Source organism: Marmota flaviventris, chromosome X, assembly GCF_047511675.1.
Source record: "Marmota flaviventris isolate mMarFla1 chromosome X, mMarFla1.hap1, whole genome shotgun sequence".
Taxonomy (NCBI): domain Eukaryota; kingdom Metazoa; phylum Chordata; class Mammalia; order Rodentia; family Sciuridae; genus Marmota; species Marmota flaviventris.
In genome coordinates, this window is record NC_092518.1 from 10,411,694 (window position 1) to 10,438,335 (window position 26,642).

Genomic DNA, 26,642 nt, shown 5'->3' on the forward strand with positions numbered 1-26,642 from the left:
TCAAGGTTTTCAAAGCGGCATTTATTGATTGAAAATAAATGTGTTGGTAAGCTCTTGGTAGCATGGAATCCATGTTACTTTTCAATGAACTTGAAGTACATGAAGACTCCATAAATCATCACCATTTTTTCTTGTGTGTGCTTATAAACCCACCACCACATTCAAATGGGGGGGCAATCAAATGAAGGGAAATTTTCAACATTTTACTGGGAAAAAAAATCTTCCTTCAGCAGCTTGCCAGTTTGATACACTTTTGGAAAAAGATAAAAACACACTACGGTGTTTGTATGTCGAACATTTATTACAGCTAATTGGCAATGTGATAAGACAGTGCTCACGTGGCCTGATGTTGGTCACAATTACAACAAAGCTTAATCCAGCCCAGCATATGCAAGTGAAAGTGTAAACCACAGACATGTTTAGATATGTATATGTATAAAAGTGATGCTGAACAATTATATAAGCTTTAAAAAATATAGGGCCACCTAATGCCACTTTACTTCAACTCTCACTGTTAAATGAAAGGTGTCTTTTAAAGATTTTTATACTTCTGATAACTAGGTAGTGCCATGGAAGGAAAGGAAGCTTCTGTAAAGTTTGCAGTACTTCTAATTAGAAGGAAGCAAAGGGAACCAAAATAAACTCAGCTTGAACAAGAACCCCAGAAGGAACATTCATGCTTTAAACAATGACTTTACGCAACACTGTGAAGAGGGCAATGTTTCTGTAAGATACTGTTATGAAGAACTGATAAACTAACATTTCTACTTCATTTGGGGGGCATCAAAAACAATCTGAGTAACTAAATGATTATGACCACAAAAAAAGAAAAAAAATCATCTCAGGGTTCAAATGTGCCTTAGCCTTAAAAATTATGTGCTATTATAAAGCAATCTTTGTTCCTTGTCCCATTCATTCAGAATGCTTAGTTATTAATTTTAAATGACATCTTCCAATTTAGTCATCTAAAATAATCTGTATTCCCTTTATTTTAAGGTATGTAGTGTCCAATAGGGTTCTTTGGTATAAATTTGTTTTTGTTTAAGTTTCAACAATTAAATTTTCATTCATTCAATATGTGACATGTTGATTCCCTTATTTTTACCATATATACGGAAATGCTGCACTCATCTTTGGTTTCGTAAAACCAGGTTTCACATTATAATTTAACCTTCCTTTGTCAAGTACAGTAATTAACAAATGTACACTGCCGAATTGTTTGATAGATATTGCTTGTACAGAGATGTGTCATTTTCATATATGCACATAATCAGTTATGAGAAATAGACCTATAAATTTGAGAAATCCAAGAAAAGTACTTTATGCATATTTCTAATCCAAATTTAAGTCCCTTTTCATTCAATTGATCAAAGTTCCCTTTAAAAAAAAATGTAGGCCTGAATGAAGCAGCTTAGCAAAACAGTAATACTGACAAGACATCATCTTACACCATTAGCTAACATGGACATGAAGGCAGTGACCATCTACAGTGTGTGAAATGCCACAAGAAGTCATCAACAAGGGAGGAGAGTTATGTCAGTCCAATTTCTTCAAGAACACTACGTGGGGTCTCAGCTTCCTGTGGAGGGAAAACGTGAGACTCTGGTAAGCAGATCCAGGGAGGGAGTCTTAAAAATGTGAAAAACTGACATAAAGGGCATGCCCATTTTACAGAAGAAATTCAGTGTTACAGGAGCATTCTACTAGTGACAGCCAGTGGTTATCTAGGGATTTATGCCCATATCATTGGCGACCATAGGATGTTCTCGGCATTCATTAAATACCAACTGATTACATACTAATGTGCTCGGTACTGTTGCCATAACACAAAAAGCAGTCAAGCTCAATGGAAGCTCACTAGCAATGTATGAAATTGCTGCTACTCAATCATATACAGGAAAGATTAACTTACTTTTATAATTCAAATAAAAAGCAGGACCCGCCCCCACCAAGTCCTGAGTTCCTACAATGCTTCACCTAGTGTTTTCCATGCTTTTTTGTCACATACTGAAAAAACACTCTGGAACTAAAGGCTCTTTGTCTTATGTAACAACCAATACTTGTTTTTAAATGTTAAAGGTAGACAAAGCAGCCATATGTAGAAAAAGTACTTCAAAATTTTCCAAAGGGGCATAAAAAAGGACCAAGTAGGTCAACTTTCAGGTATTATTATCAATTTTGTAATTAAAAGGTCACACAATATTTTAAGAGGATAACAATGTAAATTTTTAGTATCTAATAATGAATAAACTTACTTTTGCATCCTATTCGTGGTACAGCACAAAACAAGGAAAGAAAACATTAAATCATAAATCTTTAGAACATTAGATTTAATTGTATGTAAGGCACTTCATGGTATAATCATACATAAGATTCTACAGTCTGTTTCCATAGTTGGAAAACAAGAAGAATGGTACTTACCTTCATGTTGAGAGTAAATGAGTTTAAGGCTCAGTGCCTGGTGTATAGAAAGTGCTCAAAAAATGTTAGCTGATAATGTCATTATGTAACTAAAATCTAAATAAAGGTATTTAACATTCAGTGCTATATTGAAGTACTATAAACCAATTATATAAAGTTCATATGATGACTTGTCAGCATGTTTGTGTAGTACTAGAAATGAGTAAAAATTAGCTCAAGTGAAAAAAGGCCTTTTTAAAAAGGCAGTCTAATCTATGGAGCATGCTTGCCCTCTTAAGACTGAACTTCAATCTAATCAGGTTACAGATCTAAATAAAAATATAGATGAAGGATAAGAGAACAAGTAAAACATTGACACAAGAATAAAACGAGCCAAATACAGAATGGAAGAAATTTTATGGCATAAATACCCTGGTTAAAAAAAAAAAAAAGATGGCAGGGGGATAAAAAGTAGGCTTGTGAAGAATTAAAACAGACTTAAGATGCATCAACCAGATACAATGTGGACCTTGATTGGAATCTAGTCTTAAATCGGTTATAAAAAGACATTTCTCAGATAAGCAGAAAAAACAGGCAGGCAAAAGATATTAGGATCACTTACTGTTGATTTTGTTGGGAATAGTACTTATCTGTTGGAGATACCTTCTAAAGTATTCAAGATGAAATGACAGGATGGAGAGGGCTTGCTCTCAAATACTGAGGCAAAAATAGGGGGAGCTGTGCTAGAGCAAACAGTATTAAATTGATGGTTGCTGAAGCTGAGGGATGTGTGTACAGAAAAGTTCTTCATAGTATTCTCTTGAAATTTGTATGTTAAGTTTTTGAAGAAAGTCTGATGGAAGTGATGGACCTTCAATGTTATTAAAGGATGCCTACACTCAATTCTATGTAGTTTACATTCCCAGCTTGCCCATGTAAAAATGGCCCAAAACTATTCCCTGAAGCCAGTCACACACACCCATACCACACCTGCTCATTGCTTATAGTCTCATATCGCATTTCCTGAAGAGAGTCAGATTGCTTTTTGAATATGAATTACTCAGTGTATTTGTTCTTTCTAAGAGGCCTAGTTTCATTTACATATTTTAATCCTTTCAAGTTGTACAAGTAGAATATTTTACAAATTGTTTTTAAAATATAAAATGTACTTTTCACGTGTTCACACTGAAATCATAGCTCAACATTACCTAGAAAAACTATTATCTAAAGTCAAATTCATAGAAACAAAGTACAATGGTTTCGTGGAGAGGGATGTAGGGAGTGGTGGATTGATGAGTCTAGAGTTTCAGTTTTGCAAGATGAAGAAGTTCTGGAGATTTGTTGCACAACAATGTGAATATACTTGACACTATTGAACTGTAACCTTTAAAATAAACTCTACATTATGTGTTTTTACCACAATTTTAAAAATTACCTGGAAAAATGAAAATATAAAACATTATCTTATCAAAAGGGGTGGAGAAGAAAAAAGTCATCCACATGAGACAAAGTACATGCAATACTTTTATTTTAGACATGCAAGAAAAGCTATTTCAGAATCTACTGATTTCAAGCAAGCAGCTGTATACAGATAACAAAAGCAACATCTTGTTACAGCTCAGCACACAGCATCCAAAGCAAACAGGCATGAGACAATGCATATTTATGCAGCAATAAACCAGATGAATAACATGTTGCAGGGCAGGGGGCGGGATGAAGGGGGAAAAAAAATGGAAATGAAAGATCAATGTTTCCCAGTGCTTCAAATGTAGTGTATTACAGCAAGAATGGTAAGAATGGAAATAACTGATTTGTTACCTGCCTAATACAAAGTTTCCTGGTAGGTTTTCTTTCAGTGATAAACTAGTTTGAGTATCATCTGAAGTTATTGTGTAATGAAAACTTACTTAACTCAGTCTTTAAATTCTCTAGATTAAAATAATGAATGATTTGGTACTTTTCCTTTGATGATAAAATATGCTACATGTTTTATTAAAAGCATGTACAATAGTGATCAATGTTAAAAATTTTAGTATTCAGAAATATAAAGCCATAATTAACAAAGCACTACGTATTTAAATGAAGACTTAATATATTAGAAAACTATTAATAGTAAAATATAAACTTTAAGTATTGAACAGTATTGGAATTTTTGAACTATATAAATTAGCTCAGTATTAATACTTGGAAAGGGCTTTCCACTGAGCAATAGTGCAGAAGAGACTTTTCTGACACAGCTTTCTGATAGTTCAATATCATTATATCGCACAAATGTGATTCAATAAATGTGGCACTACAAAATTTCTTAACTGAATGTTTCAACTTTAAATATTATATACTAGTACAGATTAATTTTATTTTATTGTATTATTTCCACATACCCTTTTATGTGATACATTAGAACATTTTAACTCAGTCTGCAAGACAATCACACTATAGTTTTTTTTCCCCCCCCTTCAACAATTGAAGACTGAACAACTAAATATTATGGCACTGCTTATTTTGACAGAGTAATTCAGCCATAGTCTCTTTGGTAAACAATAATGATTGCCATGTTTTCCTCTTATAAGATTAATCACAAATGGTTCATTAATAGTAACATGCATGTGTTGAAGATGAAATATTACTCAAAACATTCACAGATCATACTTTGTCAGAAGAATTTAAATCAGTTGTGAACAGGAATAAGTTATATCAAGATCATATATAGAATGAAATAAAACAGGAAAGAGGAATGCAAACAGGAAAAAATACAATTGTAATGGTACTGGTTCTGAAATGTTCTATTATTTTTACAAGATAGTCAGCAAGCTGAGGATATTTTCTTTCATAAGTATATCAGCTCTCTATTTCCTCTGTGAAATTCTGCATACTCGATGAGTAGTCATTTAGTACACAGGGACATTAAAATATTCATGACGTGGCTACAAGAGAAATGCATATATTCTTATACACAGTACACAAACTGATACAGACACAATCAGATTTCTAGAACATTTAGTTCACAGTAAAGTTGCCTAAAACTTAAGTTTTTGTTTGCTTTTGTTCTTTGGTTTATGGCTGAACATTTAACTTCTTAAACAATGCCCAGGCATTCAGATTCATCTTTTAACTTTGTATGACGAACAAAATGATGACTGTCATCCTACAAAATCCTACAGTACTGTATTTACTAATAACTCTGAAAAGATTTCCAGTGTAAGACATTTGGTCAGTTCTTAGTTAACTGAAAATTCAATTAGAATACTTCCTTTCACAGTGTCTTGAGTTCATCAGGATTTTATTATATTAAGCAGAGATCCCAGAGGAAAATCTTCCCCAAGCAAAGGGAAAAGTAGTCAACCATATGGTATTTTAAGTAGCAATAAAGGCTTTTAAATATTCACTCAGCTACAAAGACAAAAAATCCAAAGAATGCAACTTTGAGACTAAGGATATTAATTTTTAAAACATCTTCAAAATAGACTTTTAAAGAACCCTTCAAACAGATTTGTTACATATCTATGCCTAAAAACTTATATAACAAGATGTTTCTCACATCAACAAGGGGAAAAGGTAACCTGAGGTGGGGTCTTAAACTGACCCTAGAGTGTCCCAGAGAGATGTCCTGGGCCTCCAAAAATTCCCTGAAATTAGAGGCAAAATTCTGTGTCTATTTTCCTAGGAAGAGAGCTCTTTACCCTTTAGACTCTTAAAGTGATTCTACCCCTACCAGAAGTTTATGACTCTAAAAAGTTTAAAACTTCTTATGTGTTTTGAAAGTCTCCTCCTTTTAGTATTTATTCAAGTTGGAACTCTGAATTATAAGGCTACAAGTATGCGTGGAAAGTATTAAAAAAGTAACAGATTCCTAAACTTATACAACCGTAAATAAAAAGTATCTAAGAAGAAAAGCCAGTTATATTTTAATTCTCAGATAATTTCTAAACATTTTTGAAGAGACAGCTGTCCCTTTTTTCCCCACTCAGAATATATAGTAAAATGAAATAGCAAGCAATTAAAATAATAGTGTTAATAATAAATTACATCCCAAATACTTCCTTACTGAAGCTTTCGTTTTCATAGGGAAATTCTACTTGTGTACCAGTGGCATTGGAAATTCACGGTATTTAATGAATACCTAATTTTTTCAATGAAAAATAAATCGTAAGCCCCAATGATAGATCATTATCAGAGCAAAATTCCCTATGAAAATATTTGTTTAAAAATTGGGACCATCCTTTAGGATTTATATAATTGAGACTTTCCAAGTAATGCTAAAATATAAATAACACACTTGACAAAATTATAATTACAAACTGAATTCACATATCCTACTACATTTTGATGCATGTCAGAACTCCAGCACGTATTCTAGTACGCTTTCTTACACCCAATGAAACTCTTGCTGTGATACATAGTCTCTGTTTTCTGGAGAGAGAACAAGAAAAGTTTAAGTCTGTCAAATAACCTTCACCTAAATACCAGTTCTTTGCCTTTATATTATATAGTTTTTAATGTTTTGGTTTTCTCTCTTAATTTTATATCACATCATCTAAAAACCAACTATGAAGAGTTTTATGCCCCTTAAAAGAAAAAGATGGCTTCCCAAATAGGGCTGAGTATGGAGTCATTTCTCCCCCACAGAAGACTTCCTGAATGAGAACAAAAGTTCTATATGAACAATTCTGAAATATGACTGCCCCAAGCATTTCCATCACTCATTTATCTGATAGATCTTTTACTACCTTTAGAAAAGGAAAGGGGTGATGATAAGCCAAACTATTCTTCACAGCCAATGATCCAATTACTGTACTCTAAACAAGAAATTAGCATTCATCAATTGTGAAGAATACTCTCCATAGGGAGAAACCCATCTTCATTGGAAAAACATTCTTCAAAAAGAAAGAAATCCTTGCCTGGTATGTGCATAGCCCTGGTTCAATCCCCAGAAGGGGGTAAGGCATGAGCCAGGGGAGAAAAATGGAAAAGAAACTCTAAAATAATAGCACAAAAAGAAATGTTGGTATAAGAAATAGCATTCTTTTATCACTTTTAAGTTGGGATAATGTGTTTTAAATAATTTCACAGTTCTGAATGCCAGGGTCTGACAAAGTTCTGCTATAAGTAAATACCTTAATGACCAGTTAACACGAAGTTGATTTCAGCTAAATGCTACAGACATGCCAATAATTAACCAAGAATATTTTTTCCTCTTGCATACAAATAAAATATAGTGGGTTCAATATAAACTGCAGTATTCTGTGCCTTCATACTATATCTTTTGAGTCACATAAAAATCAATTAAGATTAGGGAGGTTGACAATAAAGTATGTCACAGCACACAGGGGACCCTATGCAGGACTAAGCCTACTGTCTTGCGGTTCCCATGGGTGCCTTTGGAAATAGTCATGTACACTACTCAGCAAACTATGAGCTTTTCAATACACTAAATTAAGTAGGAATAAAGAACAGAATGGTAGTGACGAAACAATTTTTGAATAAAGATCACAAATGTATTATTTTCAACCTGAAATAGGCCTTCAATCCTGGGCAATCCTTTGCCCATCACTAATTTGCACCCTAAGTCTACTGCCAACCCTCTACACTGACTTCATCTACCCTTCTCCTTCTCCCCAGTCACAACCATTCTCCTCTAGATGATGTCAGTGTCATCTCTCATGGCAAGAAAACAACTTTCTCAATTTTGTTTATGCAACTCATAAAGGGGGAAAAAAAAACCCTACACCTTTACCCCATTATTTCCTCATAAGGACTCTTCTTGTCCAAGAACAATGCTTTTGATTCCATTCCCATTCTCCCTCCCCAAACAGTCCATTTTCCCCTTTATCCCTATTTGCCACCATTCTTTCCATCAGCTCCTTCTCCTTTATATACATGCATCTTTTCTTTCCTCTGCACTAAGAATAATTTTATTCTCAATCCTGTACAAAAAGGACCAGATGTAGTGGGAAGTGTAGGCTGACAAACAACAGAGAGGAATCAAATTGCACCTGTTCTCCAAAAAATGCCTACCTTCCTAAGAAAAGCCCGACCCCATTTACCATTCAATTTCCTAGATATCCACCATACTAGGCTATGACTCACATGGAAAGCCAACTGGGAAGCGATAATGAATACTGGTAAACTAGCAATTATCTGCAGGCTTAAGTCTTGCTGAGATGAGAAGCGCTGAAGTAAACTAATGGTACTTAACACCCAAGCTGAATGACTAGTCTCCTAATTCTAGTATATAAGGTGGTAAAAGAAATAATTTACATATAATGAAAAGCAAATATAAATAAGTATATTTTCAAGTTATTGATCTACTGCAGATTTTTGGTATAGGGGCTTCTTCACTTATTATTTATACGATACTATTGTATCCTTTGTCCTTCATGTTCAAGACACAATGGCCCTTTTTAATCCCCCTAATTGAACTATGTAGCAAAGCATGCAAAGTCGTTATGTTCAACTCTGGAACCCTATTATATGGGTTAAAGCCCCAAAGGGCCAGAGAGTATCTAATGTCACTAAGATCTATTTTGAGCAATGAATTTAAAAAGAGAAGAACTGGGAACACTTTATAAGGCACCTTTTAAATGATAGGGCTCATGGTGTCAGTCTTATTTCATGAGCATTTGTGAATTACTGAGAAAGTCTAGTGATTTTTTTTTTTTTTAACACTATTAGGCAATGAGAGGCAAGATCTATGTGGTTGCTCCAGATGGTTACTGTCTAAAATGGCCAAGAGCAGACAAGTACTTTATATGCTAAAGCTTTATTTTAGTAAATTCTGCTCTAGTTGTACTATCTGAAGCAACACAATGTGTACTCTTTCATTCACACAGGAGAATTTTTTTTAATATTTATTTTTTAGTTATAGTTGGACACAATACCTTCATTTTATTCATTTGTTTTTATGTGGTGTTGAAGATCAAATCCAGGGCCTTGCACGTGCTAGGCAAGCACTCTACTGTTGAGCCACAACCCCAGCCCCAGGAGCATTATTTTTATTTTTAAAAAAGTTCTAACTTTTTAAAAACATTTTCAGAGGTAACATTTAAGTTAGTCATTATCCTCTAATAGATTTTGTTTTTCCTCACTTGATATACCTTTAGTATCTTTCCATATTACACAGAAAATTTGGTCTTGAAGTTGTTTTTTTTGGGGGGGGGGGATACCTGCGGATGGAACTCAGGTGTGCTCTACCACTGAGTTACATCCCCAGCCCTTTTTATTTTCAGATAGGATCTTGCTAAATTGCTGAGGCTGGCCTGGAACTTGCAATCCTCCTGCCTCAGCCTCCTGAGTTGCTGGAATTACAAGTGTGCATCGCAATACTCAGCTATGATCTCATTTCTTTTACAGCTATGATAGCAGCTTCATGTATGACTGTGTTGTGATTTTTTTAACCTATTTCCCACTGATGGACATTTGGGTACATTCCGATGATCTAATATCTGAGCCACGTCTTGATGCATTTGTATATTTCCACTGAATAAAATTCTTGGAAGTGTAAGTAATGGGTCAAATGGCATAGTGTGCTTTTAGTCATTAATATATATCTCCAAAGTAATCCTCCAAAACAAAATACAAGTTAGGTGCTCACAAGGAGGCACCAGAGTGTCTATCTTGCAAATCCAAGAAGAAACAAAGGTCTCCTTGATATTTTAATTTGCATTTCCTTTTCTTTTATTTGTGAATTACTTATTCATGTCCTTGCTATCTTTTTCCATTGTGCTGTTCATCTATTTCTATTACATTTGTCTTGAAAATAATGATGAGAGTTAGTTAGCTTATAGACGCTGGTTTAAAACCTGTTAGCTATAAAATACTAAGGACAAATTACTTTCTCTGGCAGTTAACTGTACTTTTTAAATAAAAAAGGTAGAAAAATTAGCTTATCAAATATAATTTTAGACTATAAAGAAATATTTTAAGCTTATTCTAGTTTACCTGTATTGTATTTGCCTTGAAATGACCTAAATTCAATCAGGGCTTTCTAAACAAAAAATTTTCTTGGAATCACAAACTCTAAAATACCTTTACTAAGTAAACTGTTTAAGGCTAAGAGGATGTAAAAGAACAATAACAAAAAGTCTAACTACGCAACAAAAGAAAAGTCTATATGTATAAATTCTGGTCATTTAATCTATTCTTCTTTAAGAAATAATCAAATCCCTAAGGTAGATGGGGAAATGGGCAGAAAATTCAAAAGTGTTCTGCCTGCCAGGGGCCATTCTGACTCTGCTGTGGCTCTCAGCATCTCCCCCCTTCTGTTTAATTAAACACCAAGCATGTGGCTTAGGGACCGTGCCTGTCTTAGGTTGTCCAATACTACACAAATCCTAGGAGGATTTGTATCAAAATACTTTTTGCTGTTAAATGGCATTATTATATATATTTGAAAGCATCTACCTCTTTTAAAACAACTAAGATATTCTTGAGTTTGACTGACCTGCCCCAATATTCTTAATTAGCAAGGTGTAATTTTTAAGATAACTCATATCTTCATTTAAAAGGTATAATGTTATCCTTCAAAAAGTCCTTATTTACTTAAAATAATTTTAAGTTACAAAAGCCTCATTTTTTTAAAGAAATCACTTTTTATCCTAAGATTCTTACCTTTCCATTTTATTCAGTCCCACAGATTTATTAATTATTACTTTCACAGATACAGCATAGTACTAAGACATATCATGCAGCCCCCAGCACTAAAACAAATCAATTTTAGCAGCAGTGATTCTCCAGAGTACCACTTTCTAAATGAGGCAGATAAACATCTGCAAATCCAGTAAATCTATTCATAAAGTGGATCATCTTGAAGTAGAAGCAAATTCATGAGTATAATAATGCTTGCTTTTGGTACCTCACTTATTTTCCATTGCAGATTACTTCAGTGAGAAACGATACCAACAGCAAACAAAGCTCAAAAGAAAAACCACCACAAATTTCAAAACGATGCTGTTAGTATAAAAAAGAAAGTTCAACACATCTCAAAGCGCTGATCAACACCATCATGCATCTAATGCTGAGGGTTAAAGCCCAATGCCCAGTATTTAACTATTTGATCTTCACAGATCAAGCAAGGACTTTAAATCATCTCACGTGCAACAGTGTTTGCATAGCACCCCATTTTATCCATGCCACAAAATGGTAAATTTAGTAGTTACCAATAAATAAGTTGGGGGGTCAAAGGGACTAAAGCCTTAGACTGCTCTTTATCATAAGATATCCTCAGACAAACCTCCCCATTCTTCATTCTGGCTCTATAAAATTAAGGAGCAGAGAAAAACTGGTAAGTGGCTGATTTTTTACAGAAAAAAATGCCATGCTATTATTTCCTTTGTCATTATACATGTATGTGTTTATAAAATAAATCCAACTGCATCATCATACTCCACTTCACCCCCCCAAAATCTGGCTTAAATATATATGTGTATGGGGGTGGTTACTCCAAACATTGTAAAGAATATCTATCAATAGGGCTGGGGTTGTAGCTCAGTGGTAGAGTGCTTGCCTAGCATGTGTGAGGCACTGGGTTCAATTCTCAGCACCACATAAAAAAAATAAATAAAATAAAGGTCTATTGACAACTAAAACTATATATACATATATATATACATATATATATACATATATATATATATATATATATATATGTATATATATACATATATATATAAATTACCAATTTAGCAACCACAAGTTATACTTTAATAATTTAAGAGTCAACTTTAGTACCAGTGGCATGTTAAGATGAAATGTTTAAAATCCCAACAAACATTAAAAATTGGAAAATGGGCCAATTTCCAGGCTTCCCCCCAAAATCTAATCGTGTATTCACACAACCAAATACCAAAAGAACAAGCACAGAGTTCAGTCTACAAATGCCAAAAATGATCCCTTGTTTACTAAGTAATTAACCACAATGAAAAAGGTAACATTATTCTTTGATTACTTATGCTGATATTTTAGCAATTATTATTTAAATATGCATTTGTTTTATTCTTATTAATGTTTATGCTGACAACCTACTTGAGCCAATGACAATCTGTCCTGTTTGCCTATAAGATGAAAGACTATCTAAATTATGTAACATTCATATAAATTGGGTAAATCTAATTCTTAAGGATAGAAACATTTTACAAGCTAAAAAAGAACTAAAAACCAAAATCATTCTGTGATTTCATTTATCTTTAAGCCCAACAGATATAAGTTCATTTGAAGTTGAAAGTTTTTAGAGCTTAGAAATAACCCAAATAAAAGACCTGACACTAAACAGAAAAATCACATTGCATAAAAAATTAGATTAAGAGCTGGGGTTGTGGCTCAGAGGTAGAAGGAGTGCCTGGCATAAGTGAGGCACTGGGTTCGATCCTCAGCACCACATAAAGTAAAATAAAGACATTGTGTACACCTATAACTAAAAAAATAAATACTTTTTAAAAATTAGGTTAAAATAATCAGAACTTCTGCTACAAACTTAAGGCTGAATAAAGTATCGTACAGCCATATTTACAATTTTGGAAGTAAATTCACTTCTTGACATTGACTAATTGAATACTACACCCGCAAACAGCAAAACCAAAATAGGTAACATAAATTTAAGCATTTTGATAAATCTAACAAGAAATAATTTGAAAAATATTATTTATATCTACATAGTCAATAAAAATTTCTAACCACTGATAGTATGAACAACAAAAATCCCCAGACTAAGAGGCTAAAGATGGCATTTATATTAGGAATTATACTCCTATAGTAATGCTTTTATCTCCTAGTATATTAAGTACTATAAGCTAAACATAGCATCATTGTCATATATTATAAAGTACATAGTAATTTCCCAGTATCATTTAAAAAATAATCCAGGGCTGGGACTGTGGCTTAGTGGTAGAGCGCTCGGCTAGCACATGCAAAGCCCTGGGCTCGATCCTCAGCACCACATAAAAATAAATAAGTAAAATAAAGGTATTGTGTCCATCTACAACTAAAAAATAAATATTAAAAAAATAATAATCCAGGCACAAGGAGATATCAGTGCCTTAAACATCTAAGGAAAACGTTAAAAGTAAGAAGCTGAACTTCAACAACTTTCAAAATGTTTTAAATGTTTAAAGCAAATGTAATTAATCAGAAAATGATGAAAAACTTGGAAGAAATACCAGGTTCTGATAGAACAGAATATAGATCCATAATAATGAAATACAAAAGTGACCAAGGAAAAAGACAAATATGAAAAATTCCCAATTCCTCATCCTGGATTCTACCTAATATTTAAAAGTTTGTTTAGTGAGCAGCAAAATAAGAAAGTACTAACTTTAAAACCAATTTTACAACCATATAATATATGCTTATAGTCAGCACACCTGATGCTAAAAATAAAAATCTCCAAATATAATCACTGTGGCAAACTGTACACAGAAGGAAAACGGTCTGTTCTCACTCTACTACTGAACAGCAGATGGTATGAGGACTGCCAACAAATTCTTCACTTTTGCAGGTACCCTAACTATTCTTTTGATAACTACAAGATAATTAGGTGCACAAGGCACTGTTGTCACCTCAGCTTTCAACAACCCCTACCACTAAGTGTTGCAGTAGATTTCCCTAGTATTTCCCTCCTCTCCAGAGGCCAATAGTAAAGAAATTATAATGGAGAAAGAGAGTAAATCTTCTCTCATTTCATTACCTTAAAGCTTGCCATTTCTGTAAAAATAGAAATGCTAAAAAACTGAATTTAAAGTCTCCTTTAGTAACTGAAAAAAAGCAAGAACTGACAAATACATGTGTAATGCACAATGAGGGGCTAATATAAGCTAGAAATATAAAACCATACTTTCAATGCTTCTGTAAAATACACCTGTGAATCAAAAAAAAAAATCAACTTTTTATATATACGTACATATACACACACTTAACAACTGCCTTAATGAAAACACACTACATTGTTTTTTTTCTATTTACTGACCCTTTCTTAAGTTATAAACTTTCTATATGATAAAAACCACAATTGGCTCTAAGGCATAATTCCATTTAGTACCTGAATTAAGCTATCATTAAATTTTTTTAAAAAGGTAGACTTATATCAATATGAAATTTTAAATTTCAGAAACAGAAAGTACATAAGTATCAAATACATGCATGGTTACCCCAGGATGACTGAAGTAATTAAAAAGGGAAGGGGGTTATTATGGTTCTGGAATATGGAGGTAAGATGAGAAAACAGTAGATTTATAGAACATGGTTTGCTATTTAAGAAAAGCAAAGTATGAATACTTTTTAGCTTTATTAATATAAAACTAGAGGGTTCTACAAAAAGTCTAATTGGAAATCCCTACCACTTGCTTGGCTACATTTGTACTTAATGGATATGAGGTGAAAATATGAACCAATTTGGAATGAAAATGCTGTAATCTCACAGTCAACTCCCAATTAAAAAGGAGGTTGGTTGTCTTAAGTAATTCAAAACAATGGATGGAGAGTTCTCAACTTGCTGTAAGGTTTAGCCAATATTTTCTCTTTTTATAATAGTCTGTCCTAGTAGGGTCCAAAACTGGGCCATCAAAAATAAGCTTGACCAACAGACCATCTCTAAAGTGAACCATCCATCCATAGATAACTGAGTTGATGTGACTGACACATATTTCAATCAATAAACTGCACATGGATAATACATGCCAAGCATGCTCTGGGTAACTACTGAAACTCTAAGAAGGATGACTGAGACTTCCCTAGCAAGAGCAAAACATGCTAGTGCCTAGTCAGGAAAACAAGTGACTTACCTCCTGTAGTAGATCAGCCTGCTCAATTGCTTTAAGGACATTTTTCTTGGATGTTTCCTGAACTTCCCCTCCCAAAAGAAACTCATCCAAAATAAAATAAGCCTTCTCGAAATTAAAGATGATATCAAGTTCACACACCTGAAAAACAAAAACAATACAAACAAAATCCCTCAAACTGTTAAAACTTAAGCAAGCCAAAGAAATCTGACCAAAGTGAATCAATTTTAACTTTCTAAAAATAGCAATCACATTGACTAAGCATCATTAATTTAAGTAAGCATAATTTTCAAATTTTAAAGTACTTGAAAAAACAATGCATACAAGATAAATAAGACATGTCTCTGCATACTCTCAATATGAGCAACTTAGTAATTTTCTGCTCCTAAAACTGATCTTTAAATATTTATTTCCTGGGTTATGTGATTAAACTGCTAACCAAATCTGAATTCTGCACTAAGCACTACCATGATATTAATGTTTGCAGTCAAAGTCCTTTCTATTGTACTATTTTAAAACTCATTGTAACCATCATAATTAAATGAGTAGGTCTGTATGGCCAATGACCCTGTAAGTTAACTGAGTAGACAAACTGAGAAAAAGTTATTATTGCTTTCTCCCTGTAATCCCCAATATATGCAAATAATAAACTTGTTAGGAAAAAGATTATTTTTTTTAAAAAAAGGAGAGAGATGGTATTCAATTTCCTAAAATAAATACTCACACTGCCAAAATACTTGTCAAGTAATTCCACATAACGATGAATTATTTCCAGGGTAATTAGTTCATTGTCCTGATCCTCAATAGCGCAGCAAAAATACAGACTAGCATATCTATAACCAAAAACAAATGTGGAAAAAAAGTTACCCCTATAATCATGTTTTCTAAATATATTTTCATATTCTATTGTGGAAGGTCTCATGCTATAAGCATGTTTATTTCTTTTCTTACAACAGTACAGAATTTTTTTCTCCTAGACTACAAAAGTAATAAATGCATGAGATATTTTGAAAACCACAGGCAGGCAAAAAGAAAAAAAAAAAAAACCACTAAAATCATACCATCTAGAAAGAGTAACTGATTTTGCTCTTTGTCATTTCAGGATCCTTTTTATGAACATTTGAAAACAGTTGACTCAGGTTTTACTGACTACAAAATCTACTAAATTAGAGCAAAATACACGGGGATTAATTCAAACTACAAGTAAACAGCAAGTAATACAGATCTTTCAACTGAAGGACTTATTGAAGATATTGTCAGATGAGGTCATTGCCTTGGACATTTTACTGAAGCATAATATATACACAGAGAAGATCTCAAGCCATAAAAGCTCGATGAGTTTTCAAAGTGAACCCATTTATGTACCAGCACCCAGAACAGAATAGTACAGAACCTGAAGACCCTCTTCTTGTCACAACCTCTCATCACTATAGGCAATTGTAACCACTGTTATCCTCTAATAGCACAGAATAGCCTTATTAAAGGAGGTTTCTAGGATTGTGGAATAATGTCCACCCCACAAAAAAAGAATGACAGCTCCAAGTTATTATAGAAGTTTGAGAAATAGAACAGAAAGTTCTTATTACTTAAGGGAAACTTGAGACTCATCCTCAAATTTTCCCACTTCCACACTGTTGAATTAAAGAGGAGATTCTTTACCGGAGAAGACAGAATAAGGCTGGGACACTTACTCTCCTCCGAATCAGGATTCTGGCACATGGAACTGGGTTATGCCTGATCCCAAAAAAACACACTTACCTTGAGGCATAACAAGTCCTTTAGGGAGGATTAAATGAACATTTCAAAATGGTTAAGTGTACTTAAAGCTTTTGAAAGGAAAGAAAATAAAAACCTAAGATATTCTAAACAAGTCTCAGTTTAGATTGCACTTTTCAATGAGAAGCACTTATTATTTTTTAGAAAATATGACAGGCAATTACTGCTTATAGTATAATGTGAAATAATATAGAGAAAACATACACAACTTCAGTTTTAAGATTCAATGAGTCCCTGCTCAGTATAAAAACAACCTATTATTTACACAACAATACTAATTTCAATATTATCAAAACCATTTTATCTTATTGGATCTTTTCTTTTTTTTAATATTTATTTTTTAGTTGTAGTTGGACACAATATCTTTATTTTATTTATTTTTATGTGGTGCTGAGGATCGAACCCAGGCCCTTACACGTGCTAGGCGAGCGCTCTACCGCTGAGCCACAATCCCAGCCCCTTATTGGATCTTTTCAACAGCAAGTACTATCATCTTTGATCACACACAAAAAAAACCAACAATCAATGAAGCCCAGAAAACTACTGTGACAAGAAACTGGTCTCCCTCCTTAACTCCAGGTCCTTAACCCTTTCACTAGACTTCTTTGTCATACGTATCATGTCTTCATTTTTTCCAATTTATTTATTTATTTTTTAAATTTGTTTTAATAAGTTATTCATGACAGAACTAATTTTGACACATTGTACACAAATGGAGCACAACTTCTTATTCCTCTAGCTATACATGGTATAGTCACACGACTAGTGTAATCACACATGTATATAGGGTAATAACGTCTGTCTTACATCATGTCTTTTTGCATGTCCTAACTTCTACCTAACTTCCATTTTCTGAAAGCTATTTAAAATGGTGGGTCTCCCGTAGTCACATAAAGTAGGCATCTGAATGTATTTGTTTATCATCCTGAAGGGAATCAATCATGAAGACATAACAAGGCATGGCTTCCAACTTTAACAAATGATGTCTCTCTTTCCCATCATTACCCTGTTTTTGATCATCTGTTCAAAAAGCAAAGGAATATTCCAACTCTAAGTTCTTCCTAATCCATGCTCTTTTGAATTTGGAGAAATTCACAGAAATGATAAATAACATTCCCTGAATTAAGAAACTAAAGGGGCTGGGGTTGTGGCTCAGAGGTAGGTTGTGGCTCAGAGGTAGAGCACTCGCCTACCATGCATGAGGCACTGGGTTCAATCCTCAGCACCATATAAAAATAAAGCTTAAAAAAAAAAGAAAAGAAAAAGAAAAAACTAAAGATTAAAAGGACTCACATAAAAATGGTACATTAAAACAAGCTATGCTAGCTGACGTGAACAGAATACCAAATAATTCTATTACACAGCATTTACTAATAATTTCGAGTAAAATTCCTTATTTTCAAGATTTCCTCAATGCTGGTGTTATATAATCTAATGGCTGCACCATTGTTACTCCTTATCTACAGTACTGCCTCTTACAAATACTTAAGATACTTATTTACTTAAATATGAGTCAAAGGTCTGAAATTTATAGAAATCATTCAGAAGCATGAATTTAAACACCAATCAATAATGTTTTTTGGTAATAGGGATAGAACCCAGAGGCTCTTTACCCCTGAGCTACATTCCCACCTCTTTTTTTTTTTTTTTTTTTGGACAGAGGGTCTCAATAAAGTCTGGCCCCAAACTTTCCATCCATCTACCCTCAATATCTGGAACCTCTAGGGTTACAGATATGTGCCATCACACCCAGCTATTAAATATTTTTAAAAAGAGGAACAAGTCCCACCAACACTATCTAAAAAATTTTTGTTTGGGTACTGGGGAATCAAACCCAGGGCCTTGTGCATTCAAGGCAAGTGTTCTATCACTGAAATATATCCCTGGCCCTCTAAATGTTTACTTTCATTAAGAATGCAAAAGAGAGGGGCTGGGGATGTGGCTCAAGCGGTAGCACGCTCGCCTGGCATGCGTGCGGCCCGGGTTCGATCCTCAGCACCACATACAAACAAAGATGTTGTGTCCGCCGAAAACTAAAAAAAAATAAATATTAAAAAAAAAATTCTTAAAAAAAAAAAAGAATGCAAAAGAGGGCTGGGATTGTGGCTCAGTGGTAGAGTGCTCACCTAGTACGTGTGAGGCACTGGGTTCGATCCTCAGCACCACATTAAAAATAAAATAAAGATATTATGTCCATTTACAACTAAAAAATAAATATTTTTTTTAAAAAAGAATGTAAAAGAAGCTGTCAACTTAATAAATTCTTGGGCTGGGGATGTAGCTCAGTTGGTAGAGTGCTTACTTTGCATGCACAACGCCACGGGTTCCATCCCCAGCAAGTGCGCGCGCGCACATGTGCGCGCGCGCGCACACACAAAATTTAATGAATTCTTTTTTTCAGATGAACAGAAAGCCATCAGGATCATAAGCCTTTTCAGAAAGTTTAAAGAAGGAAGAAACAGAAGTCTGGCTCCAAACTTGAGTCCTCACTCTAAATGAGGCACTAAATGTTAGCTAAGGCTTCCGCATATTTTACCATTTTAATCTTCACTACCTTACCAGAGATACTATTATTGCTTGAGTTTATAGGAGATCCAGGCTTGAGTAATGTACCCAGAACAGCAATTTGACCCCACAGCCGAATTTTACATTAAAAACCATAGCCAGCAATCGTATTAAAATAAACCTGCACCTGGTAAAAATTAAACTATGCTCAAAGCAGTATTTTAAGAGCTTCAAATGAGAGAACTAAAAAATGTCATACTGATTTTAGTAAAAGATTACCAAGAAAACCTGAAGTGTTTTCCCTATTTTTAAAATCCAATTGGTTTAAAAAAAAAAAAAAACATTTTTTAAAATTCAATAATGAGCTCATTTTGTTCTCTTAGTACATATTTGTAAGTCTAAATCTGAAGTGAAATTAATAATAGACTAGTAAGAAGAAAGGTATGTTTGGTTATTTTTAGTACGGTGGATTAAGGCTTACTCTAATTACTGGCACTCAGAGAACATCTGAAAGTGCCTATTCTTATATTCAAACACATGACTTCTCTGCAGTCAGCTAAATTATCAGCTGACTATGGGTGAATGTAGCTAAACTATTCTCAATACCCACTAGTATGTCATTAAGAATTCTTTTGTTAGTAAAGAAAATCAATAAGTACCCTTTAACAAATTCTCAAGCTAGTAATGCATGAACATATTTTTAAATTAATTTAAGAAGACTAATCCAATATAAAGTGCTGCATAAAATAGGAATCAGAAACATACAATATTCTGTCTTCAAGAGATCTTTAAGAGTATCTATTTTAGGGATGAGGAAACAGAGGCAAAGTGACTTGCTTAAAGTCACAAAACTAGCTAATAGCACAAATGGACAATTCAGGTCCTCAGATTTTCAGTCTGTCTTTTCAGCTATATTTTCCTTATCTCCCCTACAGCTCCCCTCCCCAAAGGGAAATCTATATGCCAAACACTTGGAATGAAGAATGTGTATGGCCCAATTTAACAAAAAGGACATAAAAAACCCCTGCTGATATGAACAGCAAAAGAGCTGTTTGAACAGCAATTGAACAACAATGCATGGCAATGCACACCTACAAATCTAGCTACTCTGGAGGCTGGAGCAGGAGGATTGCAAGTGCCAGGCCAGCCTGAGCAACTTAAAGAGACCCTGTCTCAAGGTAAAAAAAAAAAATTAAAAATAAATAAATAAAACGGTTGGTGGTGCTGCAGACATGGCTCAGTGGCAGAGTGCTAGTGCAAAGCGAGGGGTTAAATCACTAATACAAAAAAAAAAGAAAAAAAAAAGTGCCTGTTCAGAATTTCTCAGGAGCTAAGCAGTAATTCTCTGGTTTAAAAGGCTTTTTCATCCAGGTAGAGCAGTGAAATCAAATCACCTGATAATATCAACAAAAATATATGAGGTGGTAAGAAGATGAAATGGGGGAGTATATAGAAAAACAGATTATAAATTCCATGTTTTTGGGCTGGGGATGTGGCTCAAGTGGTAGCGCGCTCGCCTGGCATGCGTGCGGCCCGGGTTCGATCCTCAGCACCACATACAAAGATGTTGTGTCCGCCGAAAACTAAAAAAAAAAAAATAAATATTAAAATTCTCTCTTTCTCAATCTCTCTCTCTCTTTAAAAAAAAAAATCCATGTTTTGTACATGATTATTTCAATAAAGCTACTTTGTTTGTTTGTTTTTTGTTAAGCTCACCTTTTACTTAAAGGAGTATTGATCTAAATATTAAAGTCAGGTTAAATATTCTTTATAACTTTAAGAAAAAGAAGTGGCCCAATAGGGACAGGCTGAGTGGAACGCATAGGAACACCAACCAGTTCTTTCCTTTATTCCTTTTATTCCTTTATTCCATTCATAGGCTTGAGTCCCTTGCTGGTATTTTCCTCCTCCACACGGGGGACTCCTTCCCCTATCTAAAAATAAGCTTAAGCCTCTCACACCTTTTTTTCAATCCTGTCCCCAACTCCTATGTCTAGGGGTGGTTACCACCTCTCTCACAGCAAAGCTCCCCAAAATAGTCTCCATGTGCTATTTAAATTACTCTACCTCTTCACTCTTTCCCCATTACATCAAGAGTTCTGTCTCTACTACTCCACTCAAAATGTTCTGGCAGAGGGCAATTTTATAAAGTGCTTACTACAAAATCTACCAGATTCTTTCTTCACCTTCATTGAATTTTATGTGACATCTGGCATTAGTTGATCTTACTCTTGAAATTCACTCCGCTTCCCTGACTTTACTGACCTAATACTTACCCTATGCCTGCCACTTGAAGGATGGATATGTAACACTTTTCGTCTAAGTTTCCCCAGAATTCCATGCCTATGCTCAACACAACCCACCAGAAAGTGAGACATTTCAAAACCAACTTGTCTAAAAATTAGCTGGGTTCTCTAATTTACCATTCATCCCATCAGCCAAATTAGAAATGTGAAGATCACACCACTTCTCCCATTCCTTGGCAGTCCTCCCCACTTCTAGATGTGACCAAGTCTGATAAAACTTCCCTAGGTAAGAGCTCTCCTTTACAAGCCTCTGGGTTCAGGACTTTATTATTATGCAGTCTCCTACAGATCCTGCAGGTGCCAGTTTCAGTCCCTGTCCTCCCCCCACCCTTTGTCATTCTTCAATCTCTTAAAAAAAGCTCACCTAATCTTTTTTCACTCCTATTTAAAAGCTTTGCCTCCATACTTGAAATTTAAATTGCACCCCCCCACCCCCAGCAGCATATGACCTCCAACAAGTCACTTTTCCCAAATATATTGTTTTAATACAATAGAAATTTGATCAATATCATTATTTTTCAAATTCAGAACGGTTTCCTGTGCAAAGAGTAGAGGCCAAGTGAGCAGGGTGATGGGATACCTGTGATTTCACAAGAGCAGTTCCATTTCTGCTTGTTTTATTTAAGACTCTATCCCTGGGTCAAAAAGCTTAAAAAATAAAAAAGTACTTGACTAGATTATTCTAAGATATCTCCCAGATCTCAAGTGCTATGATTTTTCTAAAATCTTTTCTCAACAACTATAAACCCAACACTATACAAAAATCACCCAAACATGATTAAATGATTAAATTCATTGTGAAATAAAAAGAAGTCTACAGTATTTAAGAAACTCGCTTTGTCCTACAATGGCCACTTCCTTCCCTGCCACCCACCCCTCCACACACAAAATGAAACAAACAAACAAAAAACCATCCACACTTGGAGTATAAAAGAGAAAAAACAGACTTCTCTTCTACCCTCATGGCATTCCATACTGTTACTTCACTGTATACTCCCCATACAAGAGAATTTTTTATATGCAGAAATGTTTTCATGTTAAATTCAGTAAATTATTCAAAAGGGAACAGAAATGGGGAAGAAGCAAATAATGTTCCTTTAAAATATACTCTGTAAAAAAATAAATTATATTTCATTAAACCTGTTTAGAACAATCCTAAAAATTTAAGATACTCAAAAGAGTTTCTTCAGATACCAGTAAAATAAAGATATAAAGCATTTTTTAAAATATCAGTGTAAAAAAAATTACCAAATTTTAAGAAACCTATCTTTGGCAAAATTATCTATCATATCTAAGAACACCTTCACCACAGCAACAAGTGTAATTCAAATTAATAAATACTATTAACAAACAGATCCTATACATACATAAAATTTTTAGACATCTGTATAATTGCAAAAGTCTATATGTAGCCAAGATGTTTATAAGATTCTAACAGTTGGATACAAGGCATGTTAAATATTAGTCATTATTTTATAAAGATTCATGAGAATTAGACTCTCATCTATGCTTGCCTAAATTCAGAGAATTACTCATGTAATTTAAAATACTGATTCTTTTTGCCCCTGAATTCACTGAATTTTCCTGAAAAGATGGTTGAGTATGACTAATCATTTATGTCTTTAATTATATAATTAGTTTAAAGATCATTTCCCTACGTATCATTTTGGCCTGGGTAACTCATTAAAACAGCAGTTATCTTAAAATAAAAAGCTTTCCTTTAAACCTATTTCATTTAAATATTTATTGATCATTACTTATAAATGTTATTGCTCAAAAGTCTGCAACTTCCCTATTACAAATGACCAATGCCAGGTGCAGTGATGCACACCTGTAATCCCAATGAGACTGCCAGGAGGACCACAAGTTTGAGGTGAGCCTTAGTGACTTGATGAGACACTGTTTCAAAATAAAATATAAAAAGGACTGGGGATGTAGCTCAATGGTAAAGCACCCCTGGGTTCAATCCCCTGTACCCCCCCCCCCCGCAAAAAAAAAGACCTATCATTTCATTCTGCTATCCCACCTTACTGATAATTAAAAATTATACCTTTTATAAACAATCTTCAGATCTCGCCACTCAAGGAAGCTGCACATTTTAGGTTTCCGTGCTAAAACGGTTTGAACAAGTTCTCTTGTGATCTTTTTCTTCTCTTTGTCTGACAGTGGGACATACCATTTCTGCAGTCGAAGCTTTCCCTGACGACTAAAAAGCAACATAAACTGCATCTGTTAAAATAAATAAGAAAATCAATATTAAATGCAATACTTTGAGTCAATAGTTATAAGATTACATGTTTCTCAGAGAACCTTTGAGGGATAGGTGTTTAACTGACAAATGATTAGCAGTCATCAATATGTTTATGCCAGTTAAAATAGCAGAAAATTATTTTAGAAAGATCTTACTACTTAGATGCAAATCTTCCCTTCCCATCCCACCTTGACCCACATACATGTGACCACATACGATATTCACCACACCATCTTTGGAGGGAAACGTGTGTATAAAAAGAAAAACAAGTAATAAGATGGAGTGAAATTTTTAAGAAAAAGATAGCTCTGGTAATCTAAGAAACGATTTTCTACCCATACTATACATTCCACACTGCCTTACCATGCATCAAAAGAGAACTATAGACATCAATTGGTTTGGGTACATTTGGAATAAACAGGAGATCTACTGTTTTTCACCCCGAGGCCATTCTAGTTCCAGGCTGAATTACTTGCAGACAAACTGCTTATCATTTAGAATGCTCTCTTCAATTTATGCTAGCATATTTTAAGCAAAATAATGATCTAAAATATTAACTAAAAAAAGGATCGCATAAATATATTTTTCCTAATAAAAGCCTGATTTGAAGTTTATGTTTTCTTCTCATTAAAAAAAAAACAAAAAAACCACAAACACGTACACAATTAAGAACTGAGTTATTAATATTATGGAAGAGAATGCAAACCTTAAAAAGGCTAAAAATAAGAGTTATACATCGTCGGACAATACATGAAATACTTCATTTAAAACAAAAAATAGCGTTTACAGATGAAGTAGACGCCAAATTCTAGTATATTTTATACTTAAACTAATTTGTATGGATTTATTTGAAACTTGCAAGTCTGTTGATCGGTGTACATTTTCTTTTAAAGCCAAGATTTTTTAAATTCAACTGGTTATCTTAACTACAAACGGTAAGTATTGTTTCTACAAAGTTTATTTAAAGGTAGGATTCAGATAGATATTCATTTTTTTTTTTAACCTTTATAAGTGCCTTTAACAGTGCCACTGAGAGTAAGATTCAAGCCTTGACTCTCAATATTCACCACACCATCTTGAATTTGAACCTGGGGAGGGGGAATTTACACAACCAACAGAATAAAATGGGATCCAAATTCCAATAAGAAATTATTGCTGCTTTTTTGCGATAATGCAAAAAGGCATCAAGATACCTGGAAATTTATGACTTGGCAATTTAACTTTATTAAAGTTAAAATTAGCTTATTACTCTACTTAAAAAGCTTCCGTAGCACAAGACACACAGATATTTATTCAGTGGTATCAAAGTGCCTCCCATATAAGTCCTGAAGATAGCGGCATTCGAAGGGACAGCAAGTGAAGCATCAACTGCACAGTTATGCAAACCCGTTACCAAAACTTGGACAAGAATGGACCCTGTGTTCACAGATCCTGGTAGCCAGGAGGGGTGGGCGTTTGCTTTCGAAAAATACAGTATGGGTTCCCGGCTGTCTGTAGCAGGGTCCTGTAACCGCCCCAGCACTTTGTCGGACGAAGAAACAATGTATCCCCCTTAAAATAAATCATGCGCTAACATGGGGCGAAACCTGGCAGCAAGGCACAAGTACTCCTTTTCCTCTCTTTAAAAACCAATGCTCTGATTTTTGCCACAAATCACAGGGCACTACAATTCCTCGAGACTGGTGTCAAAAACAATGGGCTCAACCCTGGAGTGGGCTTGGGTCCAGCGTTCCTTGGGTCCCGCCGTCTCCGATGCCACCCCCACTCCCGGGGCCACACTCCATCACTGACCAAGCACGGGCGAGGTGACAGGCAAGGAGCGGTGCAGACAATGGCATCCGCCGCCGCGCAGGGGGCGCCAAGAGTCCTCGGCCGCCGCCGCCCCCGGCCCCTCCCAAAAACGCCCCGCAAAACTTGAGTCGATTCTCGAACCACAGGTGCCGCGGGGCCCCCGCGGAGCCTAGGACTGGCCCCCGCATCCAAACGCAGCGCAGAGTAGTGTGCGGGGCGCGGACGTGGAGAGAAGTGAGTTGCGGGGCGCGGCGCCCCAGTGGCGGGCCAGGCGGGCGCGGGGTGGGGTCGTCGGGGCGTGCGCGGGGCGGCGGGGGGCGCGCCCAGCCATCCCTCCCTCTTCCCATCCCCAGCACCTCCAATTGTCCCTCGGGACTTACGGCGGCCGCTGGCCGCGGACGCGGCGGAGCTCGGCCGGCGGGGGCGGCGGCGGCTGAGGGGAAGCCCCTGTCGCCTTGCGGAGGAAAAGAAGCCGTGGTGCTGTGGGGAGGGGACCCGCTTGGAGGAGGGCAGGCTTAAGCAGCGAGGGAAGGGCGAGCCAACAGACCCCGCCCCGGGGGCTGGACGAGGGAGGAGTCGAAGCTGCGGCGAGAGGAGGGGCAGGTTGGGCGACGCGCGGGAAGGCGCTCAGCCGTAGCCAACGGCTCTGTAGGCAGCGCAGATACCGCGTAGTCTGAGGTAGCCGATTGGCCATCTCTCCGCTTGGGGACATGGTTATAACCGGAAGCTGGACCACGTGACCCGGAAGCGGCTTCTGCCGCGGCTGGCACGCCTGCGTACTTATGCTTGTGCCTCCGGGACGCGCGCGGGCGGTTGTCCCGGCTCTTTAGTGACGGGAGGATGGGG

At 35.5% G+C, this 26,642-nt stretch overlaps 1 protein-coding gene across 1 annotated transcript; it reads right to left on the reverse strand.

Annotated features, from left to right (window-relative positions):
* On the reverse strand, positions 1-26,293 carry Ap1s2 (adaptor related protein complex 1 subunit sigma 2). Its single transcript, XM_027927342.2, has 5 exons — positions 26,177-26,293; positions 23,805-23,983; positions 15,892-16,000; positions 15,171-15,308; positions 1-1,579 (listed from the first exon to the last, which is right to left on the reverse strand). The coding sequence occupies exons 2-5, from the start codon at positions 23,981-23,983 to the stop codon at positions 1,532-1,534; spliced, it is 474 nt and encodes a 157-aa protein (XP_027783143.1). The 5' UTR covers positions 26,177-26,293; the 3' UTR covers positions 1-1,531.
* Positions 26,294-26,642: the final 349 nt, after the last annotated feature.

Coding starts and splice junctions, on each gene's coding strand:
- Ap1s2 (XM_027927342.2), bottom strand. CDS start 23,983: ATGCAGTTTATGTTGCTTTTTAGTCGTCAGGGAAAGCTTCGACTGCAG. Junction 15,309..15,891: donor TTGACAAGTATTTTGGCAGT/GTGAGTATTTAT, acceptor TTTGTTTTTCAG/GTGTGTGAACTTGATATCAT. Junction 1,580..15,170: donor AGGCTGATCTACTACAGGAG/GTAAGTCACTTG, acceptor TTCCCTCCACAG/GAAGCTGAGACCCCACGTAG.